The sequence below is a fragment of the Trachemys scripta genome, chromosome 4 (assembly GCF_013100865.1).
Source record: "Trachemys scripta elegans isolate TJP31775 chromosome 4, CAS_Tse_1.0, whole genome shotgun sequence".
In the NCBI taxonomy this organism is placed as follows: Eukaryota; Metazoa; Chordata; order Testudines; family Emydidae; genus Trachemys; species Trachemys scripta.
This window is the reverse complement of record NC_048301.1, coordinates 11,756,374-11,782,857: the sequence shown is the minus strand read 5'-3', so window position 1 is coordinate 11,782,857 and position 26,484 is coordinate 11,756,374. Positions and strand designations below refer to the sequence as shown.

At 45.6% G+C, this 26,484-nt stretch overlaps 1 protein-coding gene across 1 annotated transcript in view; it reads left to right on the top strand.

The window, feature by feature from the left end:
- The window catches only part of CCDC198 (coiled-coil domain containing 198), a 29,097-nt gene extending 14,983 nt beyond the window's left edge, over nt 1-14,114 (top strand). Inside the window, exon 6 of the mRNA XM_034769648.1 lies at nt 9,690-14,114. Coding sequence (XP_034625539.1) covers nt 9,690-9,937 — 248 coding nt within the window. The 3' untranslated portion in view covers nt 9,938-14,114. The remainder of the gene's footprint in view (nt 1-9,689) is intronic.
- The last annotated feature ends 12,370 nt before the right edge of the window (nt 14,115-26,484 follow it).

Sequence of the window (26,484 nt, the reverse complement as noted above, 5' to 3'; positions counted from 1 at the left end):
TGGCCCACATTTAGGACCTGTTTAGCTCTCTGTGCCTGGCCTCCTCTTTTCACATACGTGGGGAAAAGCAGCCTGAATGTAACCCCACGATATCCGTCTCCCTTTGCAAAAAACGTTCCATAGTAAGGATCCAAAATACTCTGGAGCAAATCTTCAACGCTATTGCCTCTTTCTGCCACTCTGGCAATATGAAGGGGCCATAAAGTGACCCTAACTGGGCAGCTGAGATTCTGTTCCCCGCACCCCAAACCTCTGCCATATTGGTACGCTGTGGGTGTTCATGGGGAATCACTGGAGTCCTGCTTTGTTCCAGTGTTCCCCAGCAATGCCCCTGGGGAACTGTAACAAGCTGCTACGTCTTAGAGGAACCTTAGAACTACTCTAACTTGTGAGCAGGAGGAGGAATCCCAGTCAGCAGCACCTCCAGGGGCTCAGAAAGTGCAAAAATGGCATGCAGCCAGCTCTGCCCCCTCCTCTTGGGTCCCCCACTGACTCCAGCTTGGCCAGAACCAGGGTCTGGGCCCTACATAGAATCTCAGGGTTGGAAGGGACCTCAGGAGGTCATCTACTCCAACCCCCTGCTCAAAGCAGGACCAATCCCCAATCTCTCTGCACTGACACTGTGGGGTTGTTGGCTATTCCTGTAGAGGGCATGACTCTAAGGAAGTATTCGAGTGTTTATTTTCTGAGCGTTACCAATTACTAATTAAGACATGCCCAGTTAATTTGGCCACCAAATTGAGTTACTATGGCCGTTTCTTCATTGTAACACACAGACATTTATATCAGGAAAAACAAAGCAAAATACCTGCTCACCATAATAGAAAAGGACTGATTTCCCTGCATGGCACTGGGCCGAGTTCATCCCTGGTGCCAGTACATGGACCTGCACAATGTCAGACTCCTGAATGGTTGCAATAATTAGCATACTGTAGAAGAGGGAACTCAAGGCTGGTTCACTCCCTTATGGTGGAACTTGGTATAGCAGGCTCTCCTTAACTTTCCCCCCTATCGATAGCTGCTCCAGCTCTGCAGTCCGCTGCTGGTTATCTCCGGCCAGGTCGCTTATAGCTCCCCCTGTAGCCCCTTTGGGGTAACAAAAAGTCCAACAAACAATCTCAAGCCATCTCTTCAGCCTGAGTTCTGAAACAGTATTTGTTTCACCTCTGGTCCCTGGGGTCTTTGCACCCCCTTCTCCAGGGGCTAGTGGGGCGCCCAGGTCCTCCAGCAACTTTTTTGGGTTAAAAAAAGAACTAGATAAATTCATGGAGGATATATTTGCCAGAAGCTGGGAATGAGCGACAGGGGATGGATCACTTGATCATTACCTGTTCTGTTCATTCCTTCTGGGCACCTGCCATTGGCCACTGTCAGAAGACAGGATACTGGGCTAGATAGACCTGTGGTCTGACCCAGTATGGCCGTTCTTATGTTCTCCGTCTTCCCTGAGCTCCAGCCCAGGGCCCTTTGAGAAATTAAACGCAACGAGACAGACATGGGGCCTGATCCTGTACCTGTTTGGGTCAGGCTTTTTCAGCTCTCTGGACTTTCTCTGCCCCATGCTGACTGGCTGTTTGCTTCAATCTTCCCCCTCCTCCTCTGTATCACCCCACGTCTGCCCCTCTTACCCTCCTCTCCCCTGCCCCCCTCACCCACTTCCCTCACTGTCTCCTCTCCTTTTCCTTTTCTGTCCATTTAGCTGATCCTCTCCTAAATATATGCACATAAAGCAAACAAAATGAGAGAACCCCCCATGGAACTGACTTGACATTTTCTGCCATCACATTGTTCACTCTACTCATGTGTCCTACCCCTTCCTCCAGCCTCTGGCTGTTTATATGGTAATCTCTTTGGGGCAGTGGCTGTCTCTTTGTTGTGTTTGTGCAGCACCTAGCACAATGCGGTCCGGGTCCATGCCTAGGGCTCCTAGGCTCTGCGATAATACGAGTACCAAACAGTTGCTCTTTGCAAGTGTAACACTGACAGACCCCGGTCGGCGGCGGGCAGGATCGAACCGGGGACCTCTGGTGCTTAGTGCATGAGCCTCTACTGCATGAGCTAAAAGCCAACGGGCTGTTAGCTAAGGCTGTAGAACAGACTCATTTTATCTCTCTCTTTAAGTGGCCTCAGATGGGACAGAACACCACACCCAGGACGTGTGTGGGTTACACTAGGTCTCTGCTTCACTGCACCATCGAGAGGATCCAATCAGAACACCCAAAGCTTGTCTGTCTAACAATACGACTGTGAAGGGTTAGCGGAGAGAATGGCTGCAAGAGAGCTGGCCTCCGGGCATCTTATGCTCCTTTTCTTCAGACTCTTCTGAAGCCCCCCATGATCAGTTTGAGCTGTGTTCCTGCCTGGGAGCTTATCTGTGTTCTCGTTGCCTCCTGCCACCCAGCACATAGCCACTTGTGAGGTGTAGAGAACCCAGCTGGCTGCCTGCTATGCAGATGTCCTTTTGGGCAGGGACCATTGACTCCCTGATGGGGATTTTTCCTGTTTTTGCTGTAGAAACGAGCCCACACACGAGCCCACGCACAGCCTGATAGCAGGCTCCCCTCATCTAGCGCCCTTTGCTGACAGCCCTTCGCAGCCTGCCTCTTTTTGACTCAGCCCTTTGGCCTGGTTACTCCACCCATTCTGGGGTAACAGAAAGGCCAACAAACAATAGTCCTGTGGCCTCAAGCTGAGTCTTTGGGTCCAAGTCTCGACTCAACAGTCCTTCCACCCTTGGCCTCAGGGTCTATACACCACCTTTTCCGGTAGCTGGTAGAGGAACCCAGGCCTGCCCTCTCCTCTGGGTTCCAGTCCAGGGACTCTGTAGACAGCAGGCAAAAGCCATCTACCTGTGGGTTGGCTTTTGCTCAGCCCCACCTCAGGAGTCTCCTTCCCCTCTGCTGCTCAGTCCCCTCAAGGCTAGTCCCAAGGCGTGAACTCTCTCCTGAAGCTCTTCTCTTCAGTTGAGCTCCCCCAGTCATTTGTGCAAACCCTCTCACAGGGTGTCCAATCATTAGCCAAGGCTACCTGATCGCCAGCCAGTTAGGATTAGCCGGAACGGTAGCCAATCATTGACCATCGCAGACAAGGGTGAGTCGGAGTCTCCTTAAGGGGCCAGCCAGCCGGTGACATTACCTTGTACATCAACACTGGCCTTCTCTTGCTCCTAACCTGACCCTGAGCCACACAGCTCTCTTGGCAAAGGCTTCAATTTGCGCAAGAGGTGTTTGGAAAGCTGCCAACACCCAGTGGATTACCAGTGATTGGTTGCCTCTGGCCCATGTACATGGATAGTTGGCCACCCTTGCCAGCTACAACCTCTTCTCGCTGACTCATCTAACCTCTCCCAGAGTAGTTTCTTCAGCAGCTGCCTTCTTTCCCCTGGCTCCATTGGTGAACGTGGCTGAACCACATGTTTGGGGCTCTGGATGGCACACAGCAGCATAACTCTGGTCTTTGTAAAGACCAGCAGGCTGGGCCCACGTGAAGAGAGAATCCAAGATACACACAGATTGAGGCAGGGAACAGAAAGCTCATGGCCAGAACGGTATGTGTAACATGTAATGCTTTTGCTTCCTTAGCCTCGCTGGGGAAGAGAACGGAGCAAAAGCAGTGATAAGTTAGACTTCTAGGAAAACATTATGGGCATAACAAAAAAAAACGGGGCTTCCAGAAATTCTGCTTATATTTTCAATGTCATAGTTGTCCAAATTTCAAAAAAGTCTGTCCAGTTTGCACTCACGTCTCCTTAGCAATGGGATGGTGTCACGGGGCGCAGTCCTCATCGCTAGACTGGCGCCTCCTCCTGGTCATGCTGGGGATTAGCTCATGGCCAACACTCACATCGGCACTCTGTCTCTGCTCCCGCCTACGGCTCCTCTCTCAGCTCCCAGAACCGTAGCAACCTCTTTGCAACTCAGCCCTCCAGTTAGGTCATCATCTCTGTTTCTGCCTTCTTGGGGGGAGAAAGGGAGGGGGCAATGTGCATATCACTGTCCTATTGCCCAGCCTCTTTCCCAGTGATGAGAGCTGGGGGGGGGGGGTGTAGAAAACCTGGGCTTGCCCACCTACTACTCTGGGCCCCAACCCAGGGACTTTGTAAATAGCAACCTCCTGCGGCTCCTCTGTCACCTCTGTCAATGCGGCTCTGTTTCCCTGGGCCACTTCCCCATGGCCCCAGCGCCTTCTTTGCCCTCACCTCAGGGCACTCAGCAGCTCAGTCCTAGGAGGCAGTCACTGCTCTGTCCAAGATGCTTCTAGTTCTCTCAGTCCTCCAGGGACGCAGGCCTTACTCCCTAGGCTCCTAGCAGCAACTGATCCTACTTTGCTCTGCAGCTCCTTTTTATCTGAGCCTGCCGGGCCTGGATTGGTTGCTCCCTGAAATTCTCCCCCCCCCACCCCCTGATTGGCTGTGTTTTACGCAGCCTCTCTGGATCCCTTGGAGGACTCACCTCCATTGCTTCTTCTGGGACAGGGCATGAGAAACCCCTGCTATGCTTGTGTGGGGTAGGCACCCCATCACAGATGGGTATAGCTTTTGGTGTGTAGGTGAGTGAGGGTCTCTGTGGATGAAATTTATCTGTTTGTAGCGTTGGGGTGCCAAGGCCCAGGCTCCACTTTCATCCTACGTGAGCCCTCAACACAGGCTTCTGCTGGCCTGAAGGCTGAATTCAGCGGCAGAGGGCTGAATTTCACCTTTAGCCTCATGCCCTGGATGAAAGTGAGTGTGAATCTGAGATCAGATTCAGGCCCACTAGCTCTAAGGGAAGATGGTGAAGAACCCCAAAGACTCAGGAGTGTTGCTGGACCAGAGAGGAAAGGGAGTCACAGCTGAATATGGCTGGCAAAAGATATTTTAATTAAATAGCTGCACTAAAGCCACCTTCAAAAGGCAACCTATTGTCCTAAAGAAACCCTTTACAGTGCACCCTGTGGTTTCTGGTACACTTTGGTTAAACCTTTAATTACAGGTTATCTCTACTAGATGCCCAGTTTTTACTGATTGGTTGGATGGCCACGCAAGGCACATTCTACTGCATAGTCATATTTATGGGGAACAGAGATCACTGCATTCACAGGTCATGCCAGGACCACATTGCTCAGGGAGTGCTGAAAATAACACAAGCTGCCATTCAGATAGCTAGGAGAGTGCAACCTGCCTCCTGATGGAATACCTTGAACTGGGCCCTTGCGACTGAAGGGTCTGGAGTCAGCCAAGGACAGCAAAACAAAATCCGGCTAACCCTGAAGTGATGCTGTTCCACAGAGAGGCCTTTGAGACTGAGGAGCGTCTGACTCCTTTTGATGAAGAGTTTATACGGATGGCTCTGCTCAGTCCATGTGCGTAGTACTCAATAGAGCAGTGACTCCACCATAGCCTACCTGTCGGGATGCACTGTAGTCAGCCGTTGATTACACTACACATATGGTACAGCCCTAGCAATTAATACAAATTCACGGTGGAGCGGGCTCCTGTCCCCTCTAATTCATTTGATGAAGAACTCATTCGGAACTGCGTCTCTGAACCCTTTAACTCTGTTCACATTTTTTTTCACACTACTCAAGGGCCTGATTCAGATCTCACTGTCAATGGCATAAATCCAGAGTCACTTCAATGAAGTTAAGGTAGATATACAAGTGTGAGATGTGAATCAGGTGTAACGCCGAGAGACTCTGGTCGGCAGCGGACAGGAGCGAACCTGGGATCTCGGGAGCTAAATGCGTGAGCCTCTACTGCATGAGCTAAAAGCCCCAGGGCCCTTAGCTAAATCTGTAGCAGACTCATTAATCTCTAAGTGGTCTCGGTGCCACTAGAGGGGACAGAGCACCACACCCAGGAGGTGTGTGGGTTACCCGGGCTCTGAGTGGTTTGAATTTGGGCAAGATTCTGATCTCTGCAGTAATAATGCCATTAAAACAAATGGAGCTTTCCAGTGATGTAGCTGGCATCAGAATCTGGTTGCTTTGTCTGCACCTTCATCTTTCCTAGCACAATTTCCCTTCCACTTTACACTTTGGGGTTTCCTTTTCTTGATTTATGAAGACCCAGCACAGTATAGATCATTGCAAAAGCACTATTGTCATAATCACATCAAGTATCTTTTGCTTATGCTGTATAATAATAACTAGCCGCTGCAGGCCCGTGCCGTCTCACAGCTGTAAAGTCAAGGCTGCAAAAAAGCTGAAAATGTCTCAGATATTAAAAAATGGGCAGTTACAGACTGCATCTGCCAGTGACAATTGAACCTGCTGATATTCTGAACTAAAAGAGCTCTCAGCCATGCCTGTAGCTGTTTTTCTCGCTTCACACTGACTCAACAGACATTCTAGGCTTCAGATTAATGTTTGGGGTTATTGGGTATGCTGGGTGGGCTGTTGGGTGGGCTGTTGTGTTGAGCAAGTTGTGCTGGGAGATTTGTGTTTATTTCTACAGGCGGAGAGTGAGGGGGGTGTGCTGCAGGGAAGGGCTGTGTGTGCTTCGGGTTATTGTGTGTCCTAGTTGTGTTGTTGTGTGGGTGGTTGTGCTGATTTATGTTTGGGAGGTTGTGCTGGGAAATTTGTGTTCTTTAATGCAGGTGGCAGTTGGGTCCACAGGTGCGCAGCTAGGCCAAGTACTCTCTCCTCTGTGCAGGCTCCCTCATACAACCAATGAAATTGTTCCATGCAAATTAGCTGTAGAGTCAGGGTGGTGATTGGTTGCATTACCTCTGATATCACAATGGTCTAGGATGCTTGATGTAGTGTAGGTACATGCCTTGCTGTAGCTGTACACAGTACGGGTGTAATTCATAAAGTCAAAATGGTTGAAAACTTAAATATTGGATGGTAACGGACGGCGAATCCCAATAATGATTGAACTTGGTGATACCCTGAACAAAAAGAGCTCTCAGCCATGCCTACGGCTGTGTCCATCGCTTCGCACTGACTCAATAGATATTGTAGACTTCAGAGGGAGACACAGAGAGACATTCCAGGGATGTTATTACTTCTTTTACCACTTAGACAGTGCTTTCCATCTGAGATACCTTACAAGAACGGGCGGACGGGCCTGCAGTTAGGGCATTTGTCTAGCACTTGGGATATCTAGTGTCAATTCCCTGCTCTGTGACAGACTTCCTGTGTGCCCTTGGGTATGCCACTTAGTCTCTGTGCCTCAGTTCCCCATCTGTAAAATGGGGGGGAAACACTTCACAACCTCACAAGGGCGTTGTGAGGATAAACACATTAAAGATTGTGAGGTGCTCAGACACTATCATAATGGGGGGGGGGGAGATATAAATACCTTTGATAGGCAGACATGATTGCTGGCAGTAGAACCCAGGAGTCCTGACTCCCAGCCTTATGCTCCAACTACTAAACTATGCTGCCTCTTATCACACCATAGATTTAATCATTATGCACCTACAAATATAGAGCTCAACCCTGCCTGGTGTTCAGCACTCTGGCCTGACCCTGCAAAGTACATAAGAACTTGGGCTTGACTTCATTGCAGCCAGTCATGTGCATGAAGTTAAGCACGTACGTATCTATTTTGCTGGATCAGGGTCGCGTGCGCCACAGCTTTTGGGACCAATTCACACCACTTATAAAAAAGGGGTTTGGGGAATGAACAAACGTTGTACATAAAAGTATAAAATCTCCCCCCTTTATGACTAAACATAAAAACAATATTTGGTTTAAAATTTGGAAACAGCAGAATAAATAGAGGTGAGTGACATTTTTTGGTCAAAACTTTTCCAAGAAAAAATGCAGATTCGGCCACATTGAAACATTTCGTAAATTCATGTCGATTTGCTGAATCGTTCATTTAAAATATTCTGAAAACATCAGACCATTTCATTTGGCCGTTTTCAACTTTTTGAGTTTTTGGTTCAAAAGGACTGTTCATTTCAAATTTTCCTTTAATTTGATTTTTTTTAAAAATCCAAAAAACAATTTAAAATGGTTGAAATCAAAATGAAATGTTTTGATTTTGTTGAGACAAAAGGTTTCATGTGTCTGGAATAAAAAAAAATGCAACGTTTTCATTCACCAACATTTTTTTTTTATTTTGTTTTCAGTCTGACCTGAAACATTTTGTTAAAATTTTTCAAGATTGCCAATGAACCAAAAAAATCTATTATTCAGCCAGGTCTAATAATAAACATGGCATTCTAGTACTGGAGTTATTCCAGAATGTATCTGTTGTGTCTCATGATGTTTACACCAGTGGTTCTCAAACTAGGGCCGCCGCTTGTTCAGGGAAAGCCCGTGGTGGGCCGGGCCAGTTTGTTTACCTGCCGTGTCTGCAGGTTCAGCCGATCCCACTGGCTGCGGTTCACTGCTACAGGGCAATGGGGGCTGCAGGAAGTGGTGCGGGCCGAGGGATCGGCCGAACCTGCGGACGTGGCAGGTAAACAAACCGGCCCGGGCCACCAGGGGCTTTCCCTGAACAAGTGGTGGCCCTAGTTTGAGAACCACTGCTTTACACAACAACAATATAAAGAAAGCACAATGGGCACATTTGGATTCAAATAATCATTTTTACTAAATATTTATGAACATTCAGAACCTAATTACATACAGATGGCTACATTAGCTGGTTTCTGATGGCTTCTTGAACATCAACATGGTGAGCACCATTAGAAGGCTCAGAAACTATTTAAAGACAAATTGGAGAAATGGTCTGAGTTAAACAGGATGAAGTTTAACAAAGACAAATGCAAAGTGCTCCACTTAGGAAGGAAAAATCAGTTTCACACATACAGAATGGGAAGAGACTGTCTAGGAAGGAGTACGGCAGAAAGGGATCTAGGGGTTATAGTGGACCACAAGCTAAATGTGAGTCAACAGTGTGATGCTGTTGCAAAAAAAGCAAACATGATTCTGGGATGTATTAACAGGTGTATTGTGAGCAAGACACGAGAAGTCATTCTTCCGCTCTACTCTGCTCTGGTTAGGCCTCAGCTGGAGTATTGTGTCCAGTTCTGGGCACCGCATTTTAAAAAAGATGTGGAGAAATTGGAAAGGGTCCAGAGAAGAGCAACAAGAATGATTAAAGGTCTTGAGAACATGACCTATGAAGGAAGGCTGAAAGAATTGGGTTTGTTTAGTTTGGAAAAGAGAAGACTGAGAGGGGACATGATAGCAGTTTTCAGGTATTTAAAAGGGTGTCATAAGGAGGAGGGAGAAAACTTGTTCACCTTAGCCTCTAAGGATAGAACCAGAAGCAATGGGTTTAAACTGCAGCAAGGGAGGTCTAGGTTGGACATTAGGAAAAAGTTCCTAACTGTCAGGGTGGTTAAACACTGGAATAAATTGCCTAGGGAGGTTGTGGAATCTCCATCTCTGGAGATATTTAAGAGTAGGTTAGATAAATGTCTATCAGGGATGGTCTAGACAGTATTTGGTCCTGCCATGCGGGCAGGGGACTGGACTCGATGACCTCTCGAGGTCCCTTCCAGTCCTAGAATCTATGAATCTATGAAAGGGACATTATCCTTTTCCTATATGCTACAGCATCTAACACTTACAGTCTGAGAATTTTTTTTACATAAGGAGAGAAAAGAAAAACAATAGTTTGCTTAGCACAAATTTTGGAATTGGGCCCTGGGTTCCTCTGATGCGATTCCACAGTAAACCCTTGATAAATCCTCTGCAATTGGGTGTGCAACCCAGAATAATTAAGAAGATGGTTTTCTTGTTTTTAGGAAATACATGGGATGGAGAATTCTTGGAGCGACACGAGATGGCTGAATCCTATCCCAGCCAGAGCAGTAAAGTGGAAATGTGGTTCGTAAAACATCAGGAGCCACAAGATCTATTTTGGGACAGCTCTAGCACTGACTCGGATGACTGGAAAAGAGAAGAGAGAAAGCTGGGTCGCAGACCTGCACTAGTGAGAACCAAGACGGAGAGAATCCCTCTGTTTGATGAGTTCTTTGATAAGGAATTCTAACGGCAAACGATCCGGGTGGGACTGGAGTCATGCACTGAAAAAACTCAGTTCTCGGATTATGCTTTAAACCCACTGGATGGATAGACTGACGCTGTTAAGAATTACTTCTCTTGTGAAGTAAATAGAGTTTGTGCAAGTATGAAGAAATACAAAGGAACACTGCAGATACGGATATAACCAAACCCATTTATCTTTGCAGGTCTTGAAGGGCCACTATTGTGAAGGTGCATCTGCTTTGTGGAAAAATATAATGAGAAATTCAGGGGTATATACAACAATATATTGGAACTGACATTATTTATCATGCAGCTGTTTTGATGCAGCTAAGATGGGGGCACATAGGGGGATGCCACTGAACAAGAAATAAAGGGTAAGACTAGTCCTACAGCCCTGAGACATGCAAAATGCCCATTGATTTTGGCAGGAGTTGTGTGAGTTTGGATTGTAGGATCAGATGACCCGACTCTCAGGAGAATTACTTCCTCCTCTTGTCTCAGCCCCCTGCTCACCTTATTACCTTTGCTCTGCCCTCTTCTCTTTTAAGACCCTCTTTGGGGGAGAAACACCTTCAAGGTAGCTCATAGGGCCTAGCCTGGCACATCCTCACCCTTTTGTCCTATTGACATTTACGAGTACCTAAGCACACTCACAAGAGGAATTATGGAACTAACAAAACACATGCCTTACCTTGCCATTCAGTCACACTTTGACCTCCCCGTCCTCTTGTCGGTATGTCATCTAATTAGCTCAAGATCTGCAAATGACCTTTGGCTGGATTCTGACTGCACTTATACCAGCATAACTTAGTTGACTTCACTAGAACTACTCCTGATTTATAAAGATATCAGAGCACAGTTGGGCCGGTTGCCACCATCTGTCTATAAAGAACCTAGCAACAAATAGTAAATAAAGATAATCAATCTTAAACCCACATTCCCTTCCCTCAATTTTTGACCTCTTTTATCCTTCAAATTAGGACATTTATTGTCTATATACTTAGACGGCCCCATCATTGTAATGCTGAGACCTCACAAACATTAATGAATTTAGCTCAGTATTACAATGTTAGGTAGCTCAGTATTACAATTCCCATTTTACAGATACAGACTCAGATATAGAAATATTATGGTTGGGATTTTCATAGGAGCCTAGGGGAGTTAGATACCCACCACCAACTGTATTTCATTGGGATTTGGGTCTTTAACTCCCTTAGGCTCTTTTCAAACTCCCAGCCTAAGTGGCTTGCCCAGGATCAGAAAGTCTGTAGCGGAGACTAGATTTGAATCCAGATATCCAGTTCAGAGTCTCAACTGCAGGCTTGTACTTCCTTATCCCCTCTATCCATGCATGTACCTGCCATGTAATGAGTCGGACTAGATTGTCACAATGGTCCCTTCTAGCCTTATAATCTATGAATTTTTGCATCTCTGCCTGCTTCAACCATGAGAAAATAACTGACACTGTCCCAAAAGTTCAGACTAGGTACAGTGATTGCATGACAAAACCCCTACAAAGCAAACGGAATAAAACAAAATTTTATTTTGTTAAAATAAAACAAAAAAGAGATTAATTTTGAGAAGACGACAATGTAAACAGTAAAGGTAGCTAATGACTAATGACTGTTTTACTTGGATTCTATGTTTTAAAAAAAAATATCTCTGTGAACGCTTTCCAGATCTCACTTAACAACCATGGATAGGAAAGTATTGTGAAAGCTTTATTGGGTAGAGAAAAAAGTCAGCGGTTTAATGGGATGGAACAATTCACCTGGCACTAGACTATACACCTGTCCTCTAAATGATTCCACATATTTCCCTCTTGTGTTCCCATCTGTCAACAATTAAGCTATAATTGGTGGAAATGGAATTTATCCTAGACAAGTGCTGATTAGTTTAGCGATAGTTGGGTTGCAAGCGTATGGAAACACTGCACACGGATAAGAATATGTGGAATAATCAGCCCTTTTCACATGTTTTATGGGAGGAAAAGATATGTAATGTTAATTAATCAAAATTATTTCGTATGTCATATACTTAGCTATGGAAAAAATGTTTGCTGTTTTTCTTGCAGGTCAGAGTTCTTTGATGCCAATCATGACAATTTTCAAATGTATTGATTTATTCTAAATAATGGTAACCTTTACAGAGGCAGACTGCAACTCATTTTTACTCTGATACTTTCTAACACTGGAAATTAAAATGCTTTCCTTTCTGTTAAGCCTGGAATTTAGAGTCTCCTTTACACACACACACACACAGATTTCAGATGGTTGCTACCTTCCTATAATTTTAAAGGTATGTCATTATGATTGGCTATTTATACTGGGTGAAATTCACCCCATAGAGAGGGGTAAATTTCTCCTAATAAGAACATCCACACACAATACCAGTACATAATGCTGGCCAATTTTGCCTTCTATTTGGCAAACCCTGATTCATTATAATTCTAATGCAACAGAAACCCTCATATCTGCTTTAGGAGACATAACTCGGTTCAAGCCTTAACATAACGGAAGAAGTGTCATCAGGAGCATGCAGAACTTTGGGAGCTGTCTGTAGTTTAGTGACTAGTATGAGCTCATCTGTTGCTCAGTGCTCTGTCACTTGTGTGTTTATCAATCTCACAGTGCAATACCAGGGTATTTTTAAAAGTGGAACTAGATTTTGATTCTGTAGGACATTTTCAACCAGTTCTTAAGAATGTTAAAGGTCAAGTGCAACCCTAACATGAAAATCTGATGTAAGCACAGGTTTATTCAATGGTAAAAAGCGGCGTTAATGTAGAATTAAGATTGCTTGGTGGTATGTCGTCCCTTTGCACAACACTGAGTTGAGCAAAACTCAAACTTCTGAAAACCAGGAAATGGAGAATTAAGGTTGCCCATGCAACCTTAACTCTGCCCTTGTTCAGCCATGCCCCAATACGCCCTGTGACCACACCTATCTTTACACTGCCACTCCCATTCACTTTTACACACAAAATCCCATATAACGCTATTAAAGGACAAAAAGGAAACATTTAAAAAAAATTGTCTATGCCACCTTCCCTTTATCCTCTTTGAACAATGCCTCAATATACATGTAGCATGTACTCACGTTGGTCCTTGATACTATAAGCTTCAGGAGGTTCCAGATTCTGGTGCACACGCACACACTTAGTCAACTCCCTAGAAAGAATATCACACGTGTACAATCTAAGAACCATTTCACAGTATGGGCAACCTTAACTCTGCATTTCCTGGACCTTTAGTTTTGCTCAACTCAGCATTCTGCAAGAGAATGACATATCACCAAGCAACCTTAACACTATGTTAATGGAGTTTTTGCCATTGAATTTCCTAGGTTTTTTTTTTGAAGATGAACGGATATGTTGTTGGTAGGAGTTAGTCATTTAGGCAGTTGTACATATCATGTCTCACAATTAGTGCACTGAGCCAGTCACCTCTCCAGCCCCCATGTGCACACACTCACTGTGCCCCACCAGGCCTGCTCCAGAATACCTCCCAAGCCATGCCCCCGACCCATTTAAAATGTTCCCCCCTAAAACCTGGCACCCTCCCCACTATTGTACCCAGGTCTCCTCAGCACAAGCAAGGAATGTATCTCCCTAAAGCCTTGACTCCCTGGCAAACTGTAGTAGGAACAGAGCCTGAGACATAAGCCCTTGTATCAGAGGCCTGGTATGAGGCAGGACCTGCTCACAGAATCTGCCAAGAACAGGGTGACTATTGCAGAAATACACATTCCTAAGAAGTGCTAGTCACAAAGTACTCACGCAAACACATCCTGATATCAAGTGGTAACAGAACATCCTGATCTCAAGGATGGTACAAAAACATTTCCCAAGGATAACAGGAACACACTAACCCCTCCTTAAAGATAAGGTCAGGATGACAGTACATAATAAAAATGTTTTAATCAAATCAACAGGTACAAGGTGATGGGTGATAACTAGCTATGTTAGAGGGCAGTAACTAACTATGTCAGAGGGACAGTACTCACTTGTTTGTATTGGGATATAAAGGTGTATCTCAGAGGGAGTATCTTTGTCTAGCCTAGGGAGGAATGGAAAGTCCCGCTGTTCACTGAGCTGGTCCATTGTTATGGGCATACATGTATTAGTGGACTGGTAGCGTCTGCAGGATGCTAGTACCATGTTTCGTCAACAATAAACCTGGCTGGGTGCCTTTGTCCCTTACTGAATCTTGTGGTCATTGGGTGGTTCGCTCAAGGTCTGCCGTGCCAGCTGTCTGCACAGGGCTGGGGTAGCACATAGAGGGAACACACACACGCAGCCAAACATCTAACCACACATATCAATGTTTCTATTACTATTACTTCCCTCCTATTATAACCTGACTCACATCCAGAGCCTGGAGTGAAGGACAACTATGTGACAGTGGAAAAGTTCTGGGGTGCTGGAAGGTTGGGGTGCACTGGTAGAACTAGGTATGCAAGAGGTTGGGCTCCACTGGCAGAATTGGGGGGTGCCGTGTCTCTCTCATCTGAGCCACCAACCTCTTTCACCTCCCCTATCATCTATCCCCATTTACCCCTCCCCATAATCCTTTCCCCTTTCTACACACCCACTCCACTGCCACCTAATACACATTCCTTCCCAGGATGCATTCACTTGTCTAATTTTTTCCCTCTAAAGACTTCAATTATATTCCCCCCAAAATAAAATTGTCACCCATGACTCATAATTGGAGCAACTTCCAGGCACTCCGTCCCCAAAGCTCTTTTTGTCTTCGGTGGGGACTTGTGATTAACTTACCCTTCGATATGTTGATTGAAGGGTGAGCTCACATCAGCTATCAAGAAGTCTGAGAGTCATCCAGTCATTAGAACCTTTCAGTTTAACAGTACAAGGCATCAGAAATAAACTGTGCTTGGAGGGACAAAATCTTGGGAACCCCTTGGTCAAGTGACCCCAAATTTGAGTCACTAAAGCTGTCCCACATCCCCACAAGGCACACCACATTTCAAAGGAATCCAACTAACCTTTTGGATTTTAGAGCATTTACCGCAGTCGAGCTTTAAAGCTTAGAAAATGGCAGAGATGGAACCCCTCGAGCTGTTTTTCTGCATTGGCATGTGCACAGTGCAAAAATATACATTGTCTTAAATATCGTTCTCAAGCTGGGTCCTCCAAAGATTTAGGGAGTGCCATGTACTACCTTGGGTAATACTCAATAGACTGAGACCATTTTGACCCAGAGCTCATCAACGGTTTGATCAATTCTGGGCAAAAAATCTCCCCAAAACCAAAACCATACAACCCCCCCTAGAAACATAGTTAAAAATAGCTATTTTTTCAGGGCTTATATCTCCAGAACCCCTGGCTCTAATGACTACAAGATTAGGTCATTAACCCTACCCTGCACCCTCCAGAAGAACACCAAATCTCAGATAAACACAACGAAACACGTTGATTTTAGAGGACTTAGAAAGGCTGACCTTAAATAGATATCACGATGCAACTTTAACTACAGCGTTGCTCCCTTACCACTATAATATTCCAAATGTCCTTGCTAACCAGTGTGCATGAGGACATCATTTAACATAGAAATAAGTAATAAATGTATCTCATTAGTATATTTAGGCTCTGCGACATCCTTCCGGCAACACCTGATTTACTAGCTACAGTGGTCACCATTATAAAGTCAATGTGTACCTTTAGTCGACATGTAAAATCTAAAATACTAGAGTTATTTCCAGTTCTAAGCATATGGGAAATGGCAATGGTATGTTCACTTATATTGTGTGGTAAATGTTGGCATATGTTGATTTTCTAAATGGTAACCATAGATACCATGGGTTGCAACGACACTTGTGTTATTTGATGTCACAGAACTATGCCTGCTGGGTAGAATGTAGCTAGCAAGCCAGGAAGTACTGTGAGGAAGATTTCACATCGTGTAAAATAAGTGTTTAACTGGTTAAAATGTAATTCTGCATAGGAGGTGTGGGGGGAAGGAGCATGCTCAGTACAGCATCTTTGTAGACTAAAATTGCCAGCCTCTAACCAACCTCTATGAGCAGGTGAGAACTACAATTTTCAGAGGCTTATAGCTTGGCCAAGTTTGGGTGGAGTTTTCCAGGGATGGCAAAAGGCACATCACTGAAACTAGGGTGATGCCTTTGCCAAATTTCAAGTCCCTGCTCCAAAGCACAGAGTCGCTAGAGCTGCTCAATGAAACAGTTGTAAGAATTTTTTAGTATGGGCAAAAAGAGGTATTTTTTTCCTGACCTCATTCTCAGAAATAGCAGAACCATTCTATCTGATTTTTTTTTAATTCAGCCTGAGGCAGATACTTGGCCTATGAAATTTCAGCCTAAACGGTTAAAGTCTGGTAAAGTTATAAGCAATTAAAAACAGGGCTTTATAATGGGAAATGTCCATCAACCTTAAATATAGGCATAGTGTGTGTGTATAGTACTGCTATTGTTCACATGACATGAAAAATGGTTTAAACATGCTGGCTTAGGAGAAGATTTAAATAAACAACGTTGAATGAATCCAAAGCCATGTTGTCATTGGATCTCACCAAATAGTTTGGACTGACATACTTCCTTAAACTTCATGGGATCTATCCTGCAAAGTGCTGACTGCCCCGCCCTCCGTGGGAGCTGCAAGGGTTCAGCACCATGCAGGATCAGAGCCCATATTAGAAAATGGGTGTAACCACCGTCATCAGAGAACTTGCAATGCAACTATAAAATATTCACAAGCTTTAGTAAGCGTTTTATCTCAGCTGGGCCATTGGAAGGTGTGGGATGGGAAAGCAATTGAGCTTGCTACAATCTGCTTATATCAAAGATGTGAAAGAAAAGAATTCAAGAATGCTGACTGGAGCTGCTGTGTCTCAGGCTGCAAATGGAGATTAAAGTAGTATCATCCCTTTGAACGATATTGGCCTTGGCAAGTTTACATTTGCCTAACTATGTAATCTCAGATTGTTCAGTGATACCACAGACCTATATATGTCAGCATCTGGCATTGGACAGACACTGACTCAGCCCTCTGGGTTTTCAACTTCCTTAAAATAACCCCAGTGCTTGGAGCTAATTGTGTTTGCTTTCCCATGATGAATGAGGGAGCGGGCTTTGGGGAAATCAACAGCACGCTATCAAGGAAGTCAAAGGAAGCTGCTAAACATTCCTTAGAACCAGGATAGCCAAAGTATTCAGGAAGTTCCCCTTCGCTTTCAAAATATCACCCTGATTTCTTTTACAATAAAACATGGCCAGTTTTATGATGCTGCTAGATGAAACCCCCACCTCATCCCCCGCTTTAAAGCATGTGTTTCAGGCTGGTCCTTAAGAAAAGGAGTCTATGCTGATGTTTGCTAGGGGAGAGACTGCATTCATTTTCTAATTTCTTAGCGTCCCCTTTGTTTCATTTTCTAATTTCTCAACTTCTCCTTTGTTTAATATAGTTACCTCTTTATATTAGGCAAGAAGGAACCTGTTTATATAAAGTAGCAGATGACCCCAATCTTCGCTCATAACTCAGAGTGAAAGTATGGGAAGCTATATTTTTTCCTAGAGATGGCCATCACTGGGGTGGGTTTGGTTTGGCCAAACCTCATAGGCTGGAGTTTGATTTTGCAAAACCAAAAAACCAAAATGAGGGATGGCTAAAGTCTGAGTTCCATTTTATACAAACTCCAAAGTTCAGGGGATTTGGATAAATAGTTTTGGCCCATCTCAGTTTTGATTCTAATTGAGACTTTCTGCTTTTCTGGATTTCCTAGTTCCAGCTGGGCCTAGAAGCAGATGGTTAAGATGCTCTGAGAAAGTCTACAGATACCTCAGATAGTCTACCTTGGGTATTTCCATCCTGGCAGGAAGCAGGAAATACCAGAAATCTCCAGACAGAGCCTGTTCTCCGGAATTCCCAGCCCAGTTTTCCAGACTCTAAAGAAATGGATGAGTATCTGAGACTCCTGATGCTTTTCTGCACCAAACCGCCAAAGTCTGTAGATAGCCGATTAAAAACAAATCAAACCATAAATCCCTTGTATTAGCTACTTAGGACCCTGCCATGAGGCAGGGTTGCCTGTGATGCTGGGGTCTGGACTTAATGACCCAGGAGGTAGCCCTTCCAGCCCTATGTTCCTTTTGGGGCAAGCCATCCCCCAAACCTGTTTCAGTAGGCTGAGCTATCCCAAGGAAGATCAGGTCAGTGTACTAGGAATATAGAAACCCACCAGAGAAGGCCGATGCATGGGCAGGAGCAGCAGAGCTATTCGGGGAGGCAGGGAGATCAAGCAAACGCAACACTCCCTGCTTGGGGTGCCGCTCTCTCCCCTCTGCTGGAGTCATACTGGGCCCTGGAGTTACAATATACGCCACTGTAGTAACCTTCTTAAGCACTTTGAGATTTACTGGTGAAAAATCGCTCTACGAGGGCTCGGTACGAATTATTATTAAGTGGTGCCAGCAAAAAAAGAGGGCAAGGGAGGGCGGGGCAGTTCTCACTATCAGCACCTCAAAAAAATTCTTCAGCTGTCCATCGGAGGGGCAGTATCTCCCAGCATCCTTCAGGGCACTGTTGAGGGGACTACTCCTCTGCCCATCCAAAGGGGCCCCACAACTGTAGTGAATCCCCTTAGCCAAAGAAGGACCCCTTCTTCCCGCTTGGGAGTATTATAGTCCGAGGGTGTGCAGAAAGAGAGCCTTGTTTTTTAGCCCCACGGACATTTGGGACGTAACTGCAGACACATCTCCTTCTTTCCAGAGCTGAAAACATTTACTTCTCGCTTAGCACAATGGTTGTAGGATTTTGCCACCTACTGACGTGTTGTTGGAATGTCACCTCATGCAAGTTCCTGCAGAGAGGCTGCAGTTGGTCCGTTTTGACAGCACAAACCATGGCCTGTTCAGTGGCCCTTTCAAACAACTCCCTCCGCACACACCTGTCCCACACAGCAAGGGTGTCAATGGACAAATTGCTCGTGAACTCAGTGAACTCCCCACCCCTCTGGAATGCCACTGGCTATGCCGCAGGGTTAGCTAGTATGTAAGTCTACAGAGCACAGGTGGGCAAACTACGGCCCCAGGGGCCGCATCTGGCTCTTCAGACATTTTAATCCGGCCCTCAAGCTCCCGCTGGGGAGCGGGGTTGGGGACTTGCCCCACTCCACGAGTGCTCCACGAGTGCCGTGGCTCCCGGAAGCAACAGCATGTCCCCACTCCGGCTCCTACACGTAGGGGCAGCCAGGGGGCTTTGCACACTTCCCTCACCCCAAGCACCACCCCCACAGCTCCCATTGGCTGGGAATCGCGGCCAATGGGAGCTGCGGGGGTGGTGCCTGCAGACAGGGCAGCGTGCAGAGCCACCTGGCTGCGCCTCCATGTAGGAGCCAGAGGGGGGACGTGCCACTGCTTCCAGGAGCTTCTTGAGGTAAGCGCCGCCCAGAGCCTGCACCCCTGACCCCTCTCGTGCCCCAAGCCCCTGCCCCAGCCCTGATCCCACTCCCATCCTCCAAACCCCTTGGTCCCAGCCCGGAGCACCCTCCAGCACCCCCAACCCCATCCCCTGCAGAGCCAGTATCCAGCTGAGCCCTCACCCCCCCCCCAGCCCAGCGCCCCCTCACACACCCTGAACTCATTTCTGGCCCCACCCCAGAGCCCACACCCCCAGCCAGAGCCCTCACTCCCTCCCACACCCCCAATTTCATGAGCATTCATGGCCCGCCATACAATGTCCATACCCAGATATGGCCCTTGGGCCAAAAAGTTTGCTCACCCCTGGTACAGAGCCAGACAGAGCCTCAGCTGGTGTAAATTGGTGTCGCTTCTTTGACACCAACAGCGAATCTGGCTCTATAATCACCAGGCTCTGTAATCACTGCATGGCAGCTTGGCAATGGTTCTTGGAAATAATCCTTATTCTACAGGGAACTCGGTCTTTTCATTTCACCCTCAGCACCTAGTTCTGAGGAACAGCAGCAGCTCCAGAGTTGGGAACTGTTCTGTTTGTGACACAGGGAGTCTCTTTGCTTCCTCTCAGGGCAAGCCTACACTACAACATTAAGCCAACCCAAGTTATGCCGACGTAATGCCACCGCATTAATTACATCGCTTTTGCATGTCCACACTATGCTCTTTGTGTCGGTAGTGCACACCCTCACCAGGAGCGCTGACACCGATTTCACGGTCAGTGTGGGGCATTGTGGGATGGCTTCTGAAAGCCAGCGACAGTCAATGTCAGCAACGCAGTGTCTGCACTGACACTGCGTCAACCTAACTACGTCGACCTAAGCGCTACACCTCTCGCGGAGGTGGAGCACTACATCAATGGGAGTGACATTTCAGTCTAGACGCTTACAGAGTTAGGTCGACATATACATAAGCTGCCCTGTATTGGCCTAAATCTGTAGTGTAGACCAGGCCTTAGTGTCACATCCCCGCCCTCCACTCTGCTCCCAAGAAATCGTTGGCACACGTCCCGCTGAGCTGCTTGCGCTATTCTGACAAGGTGGGTGTGGGAAAATCGTCTATTGGACCAACTTCTGTGGGTGAGAGAGACAAGCCAAGGATGAAGGCCGGTGGTTGGTATGTGTGGGTGGGGGGAAGGGGCAGGGATGAGGGGGGAAACAGCAAATTCAGTTTCAGAATACACAAGTTGAAACAAAATAATTCAGGTGAGTTTTACTCGGAAAGCCAGGCCGAAAGGGGAGAAAGTGTCCAGACCTAACCTTTCTCATAAAGGGCAATGGATCTCAGTTCATCATGCTGTTGGGGTATGTAAGGGTTAAGTAAAGACCTGGGTAACTGCTATCATGGTAATAGGTAATTCGCTTGATAGCTAAAGTTGCCATCGTTTCCCCTTCCCTTCTGCTTGTTAAGGATAGATAAGCATTGCAGCTGCATAAGGAACGTGGTTGTCTGAAGGATCCACTTTGTGTGAAGAAGTGTTATCTCCTCCTCCCTTCCTCTCCCAGCTACATAAACGAGCCTCGGAGTCATGGCCCCTTCCTCCCACCCCTGTGAACTGCTGATTAAGGGAACTCGTGGCTACAATTACTGCAAAGAAATGTACCTTCAAGGTAAAAATGTCTATATAATATGCTTAATGCTGTAAACAGTAAACAGGGGTGGGTATAATTATATTCAGTATATAGCTATTAATATTCATTAGATCGGCGTTCATATGATCAAATAAGGATTTGGGGGGCGTTGTAGTAAACATGGGTATTTGCATATTAACTTAGATAAAAGAGGGTGAGGTGATTAACTCGGGGCTTACGCGACAATTGGGTGGAGGGGAACAGGTACCATAATAAAGAAGCCCGTTTACTCAATCCACCTCTGGGTCCTCCAGCTCCTTCTTTCCATCTCTAACATCTGGCGTCACGAACAGGATCCCAGGGGAGAGTCGTGCCTGATCACCACATCTCGCCATGGATGTGTGGAGTAAGTTGAATGGGCCCTTTACTGCAACCCCGGTTAAGGAGTTTATTAATAAACTGTTGGGGAAATGGGGGGGGGGGGGGGGGTTTATGTTCCCCCCCCCTCGGGGATTGTCAGGACGGGCAGGCCATCCAGGGGTGGGTGGAAGCTTCCCTGGCATCCAAGTGCTCCCAGGATAAGAAAAAGGCTGTTTCGTTGCAGGCTCTGGGTGAGGGTCTGTCGGGTTTATGGGAGGAGGTTACCAGTCTTTGCTGAGGAACAGCGCAGGGTAAATCATCACATTGTGCTGGCAGTCAGAACAGCTGGAAATTGTATGGACGATTTTAATCGTCTTCAGTCAGAGAACCTGGGTCAAGTAGATGCCTTAAAAGAGAATTTTGTGCTAACACAGTAAACAATAGCAAAGTACCTGGGCCTTCTGTCAGAAAGGGACGCTACTGATCTGGCAGAATGACCCCCACAGAGCAACAAGAGAGAAAGGGAACGAAGAAAGGGGACCAGGACGGGTGGGGACTAGTTGAGGAGCCCACCCTCCTTGCTAAATGGTTAGTGGGACAAAGCCTAGGTCCATGGGAAGGGGCGGTTCAGCGAGGAAAGCAGGATCAGGCCCAGACAAGCAGGCAGGCAACAGATAAAGAGATTGGGAAACAGGTTGGGAGCCCTCAGGGACAGAGTGACAGGAGTAAGGAAAGGAGTAAGTACAGGCAGGGGGAATTCAGATCCCTGCGACAATACTGGGAATGGTGATAGATCTGAGCTGATGAAGGTGTCATTTTGGGAAATAAGCAAGTGATTTAAGGAAAGAGAGTGAGAAGTGAACGCTGCAGAGGCTGGAGGGACTTAAGCGGTTGTGAAAATGTTAAAAAGGAAAAGTGTTATAGGAAAAGAATTCTTGGTTTCTTTGCAGCCATTCTGAAGGAAAAATGGGCCCTTTTCCAAAGGAATGTCTGTAAATAAGCCATAAATCATTTGACTATGAACAATTTTGTCAAATTCGCTAAAAGAACAGAAGGGGGTTTTATTGGAACTTAACTGCCCCCAAATGTATACAAATGTAATCTACATACAGCTGTGTAAAAAATTAAAGCAGTGTGAGGGATGTTAAGCAAAAGAGTATCTCTGTATCTGTGTGTGTGTGTGTATAAATATATGGTGGAAATATGTGAGTGTTTAGGACCTAAACCAACACTCCTGGTTTGTAAAACTCTGTTTTGTAGGTGTCAAATAAATTGGTTTTTGTTTTGTTTTTAAATAATACCACTAAAAATCCATTTGAATCTTTCAAAGTTGCAAAACTGACCAACACTTTTTGCCAGACACAGGTAACTGGTGTTGTTTGGCTTTTGTATTTAGCCTTTAACCTGTACGGTACCTCAATGCTTTATACAGTTCAGTATCTTTTTAAAGACCAAAGTCGTGGCTGCAGCAGGGCCGTCAAACCCAGGAAAATGGGGAGAGATTCTGGATCCTTTTTTTTTTTGGTAACAAAATAGCAGGTAAGAGCTGTAGTAAAAAAAAAAAAGAAATAATTAAAAAAAAAAAAAAGACAGTGCCCCTCTGGAGCAACAGCAGGGGTGAGGTGCACAAACAAAAGCAATGTTAGAAACACTGAGCCTTAAGGCGGCTCTGAGTAATCAGACCGTCACTTTGATAAGGGTACATGAAAACTCTGTGAGCACAAAATAAACAGTTACACCTTACGTAAAAATGGATATGGCTAATGTTATAGAAGTTAAACTATGGAAGGAATATGCATTTTCCCCAGGACATGTGCAGTGTATATTGTAGAAGGGGGTAAAAGAAATGTGAAAACAATACATGCTACTTAATTAAAATCCTATTAGGGCTCCAAAGGGAGCCACAATAGGTTGTCAAGTATCAGAGGGGTAGCCATGTTAGTCTGAATCTGTAAAAAGCAACAGAGGGTCCTGTGGCACCTTTAAGACTAACAGAAGTATTGGAGCATAAGCTTTCGTGGGTAAGAACCTCACTTCTTCAGATGCAAGTTTATGCTCCCAATACTTCTGTTAGTCTTAAAGGTGCCACAGGACCCTCTGTTGCTTTTTACAATAGGTTGTGTTTTCTTTTTCAGATCACTGGGTCTTTTGGAAGCAGGAGTTGAAAGTGGAAAGAAATCAGAACTTTGGTGGAAGTTAATTGTGTCTCTTTTAAGACAGAGTCTCTGAGCCGCTGATGCCTTTGGATTCAAAAGCAAGCCAGAAAGCATCTGTGTTAATGCAAATTAACTAATTGATAGAGGAAGGAGAGAACTGCCCATAAATGCCAGCACAAAGGAGCTGCAGATAAAGGACATACCTGGTCAGCAAACAAACTACCTGAAACCAAAAGGCTCAAATTATGACCCTCCAGAGGAAGGTGGAAAAAGGAGTCAAACCTAAGAATAAGAGAGGAACAAGTTAACCCTAAGTAGAAAAAAATATACTTTTTGTGTGTATGCAGTGCTGAAATCTGACGACATGTACAAAAGGGGTCTGTTTATATGCATGGCACCCCTATCTTTTAAATCACCAAAAACCCAAGCATATAATTAAATTGAAAAGCTTATGCAAAAATTTCAAAAGGACATTGAACACACTGGCCCCAAAAACAAATTGTCTGAATAAAAGGCCTGGTATAACAAAATACTTTTAATAAATTTAATGTTAATATTAAACATTGGGTAAACTTAATGTTAACAAGTACCCCTGTAACAATGTACAGTGTGTATAATTTTTTTAAAAATCCTTTAAGGTCAGATGGTGATGCTTCTCAGCTATTACCTGTAAATAAACTTAAAACTTAGCACAGCAGAAAAAACGTTACAAACCTGGTCTGCTGTATAAAAAGGGAAACTGAGGTACACCACCGCATGAATTTAATAACTTAACAGTGGGATAATTCAACCTCAACCGTTAAAAGGTAGAAGCCATTGAAACCTAGCCTGCCTAGAGAACAAAAACACAGGAAAGTATGGGGGTAATGCCTCTGTTTTACCTGCAATCAGCAAGGGTATTTGTAAAAGAAAGGGATATTTTAAGCAACAATCTGTCACCCGAAAAGGGGTAGAAACATGTTCTTTTTGTCTTTCAGAAAATCAGGAAAAGCTGCTACCAGCTGAAGAGAAACCCAAAATACCATGAATCTACTGTCGCAACAAAAATTGTTTTGTGTTTTGTCTTGTGTTGTTTGTCTTGTTGCTAGCACTGTTGTGTATTGTGTTCCAAAAAATACTGCATTAGGCAGAAAAGAATTAAGAATCATTTAAACTGTATTTACAGAAACCAATGTTGCAGAAGGGTGGAGGTCAAGGAACGCCAGTCTGGTAACAGGGAAACATCCTCAGGTGATAAAGGCACATTTAAAGGCAAAATATGCATGAGACACAAAGTTTATCTGTTGGTGAAAATGAAAGGATGAACATAACATTTTTGAAGCACAAAGTGAAATTACCCCTCCCTACCCCTCCATCTCCCTCCAAATTGTCTGCAGCATACCTATCCCCATGGTGGTCTACCCCCATCCAAAGACCTGTGGTTCTTAATGAATCAGGTTTACAAATATTTCTCACGCTGCTCCCCACTGACTGGTACCTCAGAAATACATTTGCTAACTGTTCTCGGTTTACCAAAGTAGGTGAAAGAATGCTGCTATGGGCAATTACGAACTCGGTAGAAAGGAACACCCGAAAACAGCGAGCTCTCACCAACTACCTGTGAGAAGGTTGGAACTCACCGCTGACTCAGCGGCTCGAATTCAACGCCTGGAACATCCCTGGGGCTACTGGATAGGAGGGCGGGGGACTACTGCAGGGGTCTGTACTTAGCTCAACTGACCAATTGTTGGGAAATGTCATTCTAATCCTCGGAAATATCACAGAATCCCTTATGAGTGAACTACTAATCAGTGTAAAAACTATTTTGTGGGGACAATCATGTGGCCAGATTCAACAAACCCTCATCAATCATCTTGTAAACCTCTTGCAGGATGCCTGCCGGGGTTTATGGCCGTCTGGATTGGAGGGAACCAATGTAGCAAATCAATTAAAGGTGCATTGGCCCTTTAAAGCCACCTGGCAGACAACCTTGGGGGACGGCACACTGGGCCGATGTACCCTTACTGTCAGGCGAGTGGCTGGAGGAAAATGGACCTCGGCCACCCTTTTACAGCCAGGGTTCGGGGGTGAGTGCAAATGGAGATGGTCCCAAGAACCCATGTGGCAAGTGCGAGTAGAAAATAATGACACATGGTTTCTAATGGGATCCGAGGTGTCCTATCCAAGCATAGGCTTAGGGCTTGTCTACATTACCCGCTGGATCAACGGACAGCAATCAATCCAGTGGCGGTCGATTTATCACGTCTAGGCTAGATGCGATAAATCGACTGCTGAGCGCTTGCCCGTCGATTCCGGTACTCCACTGGAGTGAGAGGCGCAGGCGGAGTCGATGGGGGAATGTCAGCAGTCGACTCACCGCAGTGAAGACACCGCGGTAAGTAGATCTAAGTACATCAACTTCAGCTACGTTCTTCACATAGCTGAAGTTGTGTAACTTAAATCGATCCCCCCCCTCCAGTGTAGACCAGACCTTAGAGTGGGTAAAACAGAGAAATACATGAGAGGGGTGGCCACAGGAACCACTGCCCCTGCAGTGCATAGAAACCATACCCCCTCAGCACTGGGTGGAACAGGGAAATAAAATTTGCTTGGAGGTATCAGACATGCTTGATGGCCAGGTTCAGGAGGGTGGAAGGTGTGTGGAGCGGGTGGGATTTGGACCAGGAAACTTCTCCTTGCAGCTGAGAAACTCTACTTATCAAATTCGTATACCAGCCATGCGACAGCTTAATGTAATCGGACGCCCAACAATACCCATTGATTGGACTATGATAGTACCGGAACCCACCTGGATGAACTGGGGTCTTTTGACACAGTTGCTCAGGCAGCTCCAGGCCAAGCAACGTGTGGTGTTTAGATGTTGCTTGTGATTATTAGAACTGGGAGCACTGGCTGTTGGGAGTCTGAAAGGACAGGAAACAGGAAGGAGGGGGGACGAGTTGAGGAGGCAGAGTGAGAGTTACAGAGGGTGCAGCAGCAGCTTGGTAAAGAGGTTTCCACTGTAAAAATAA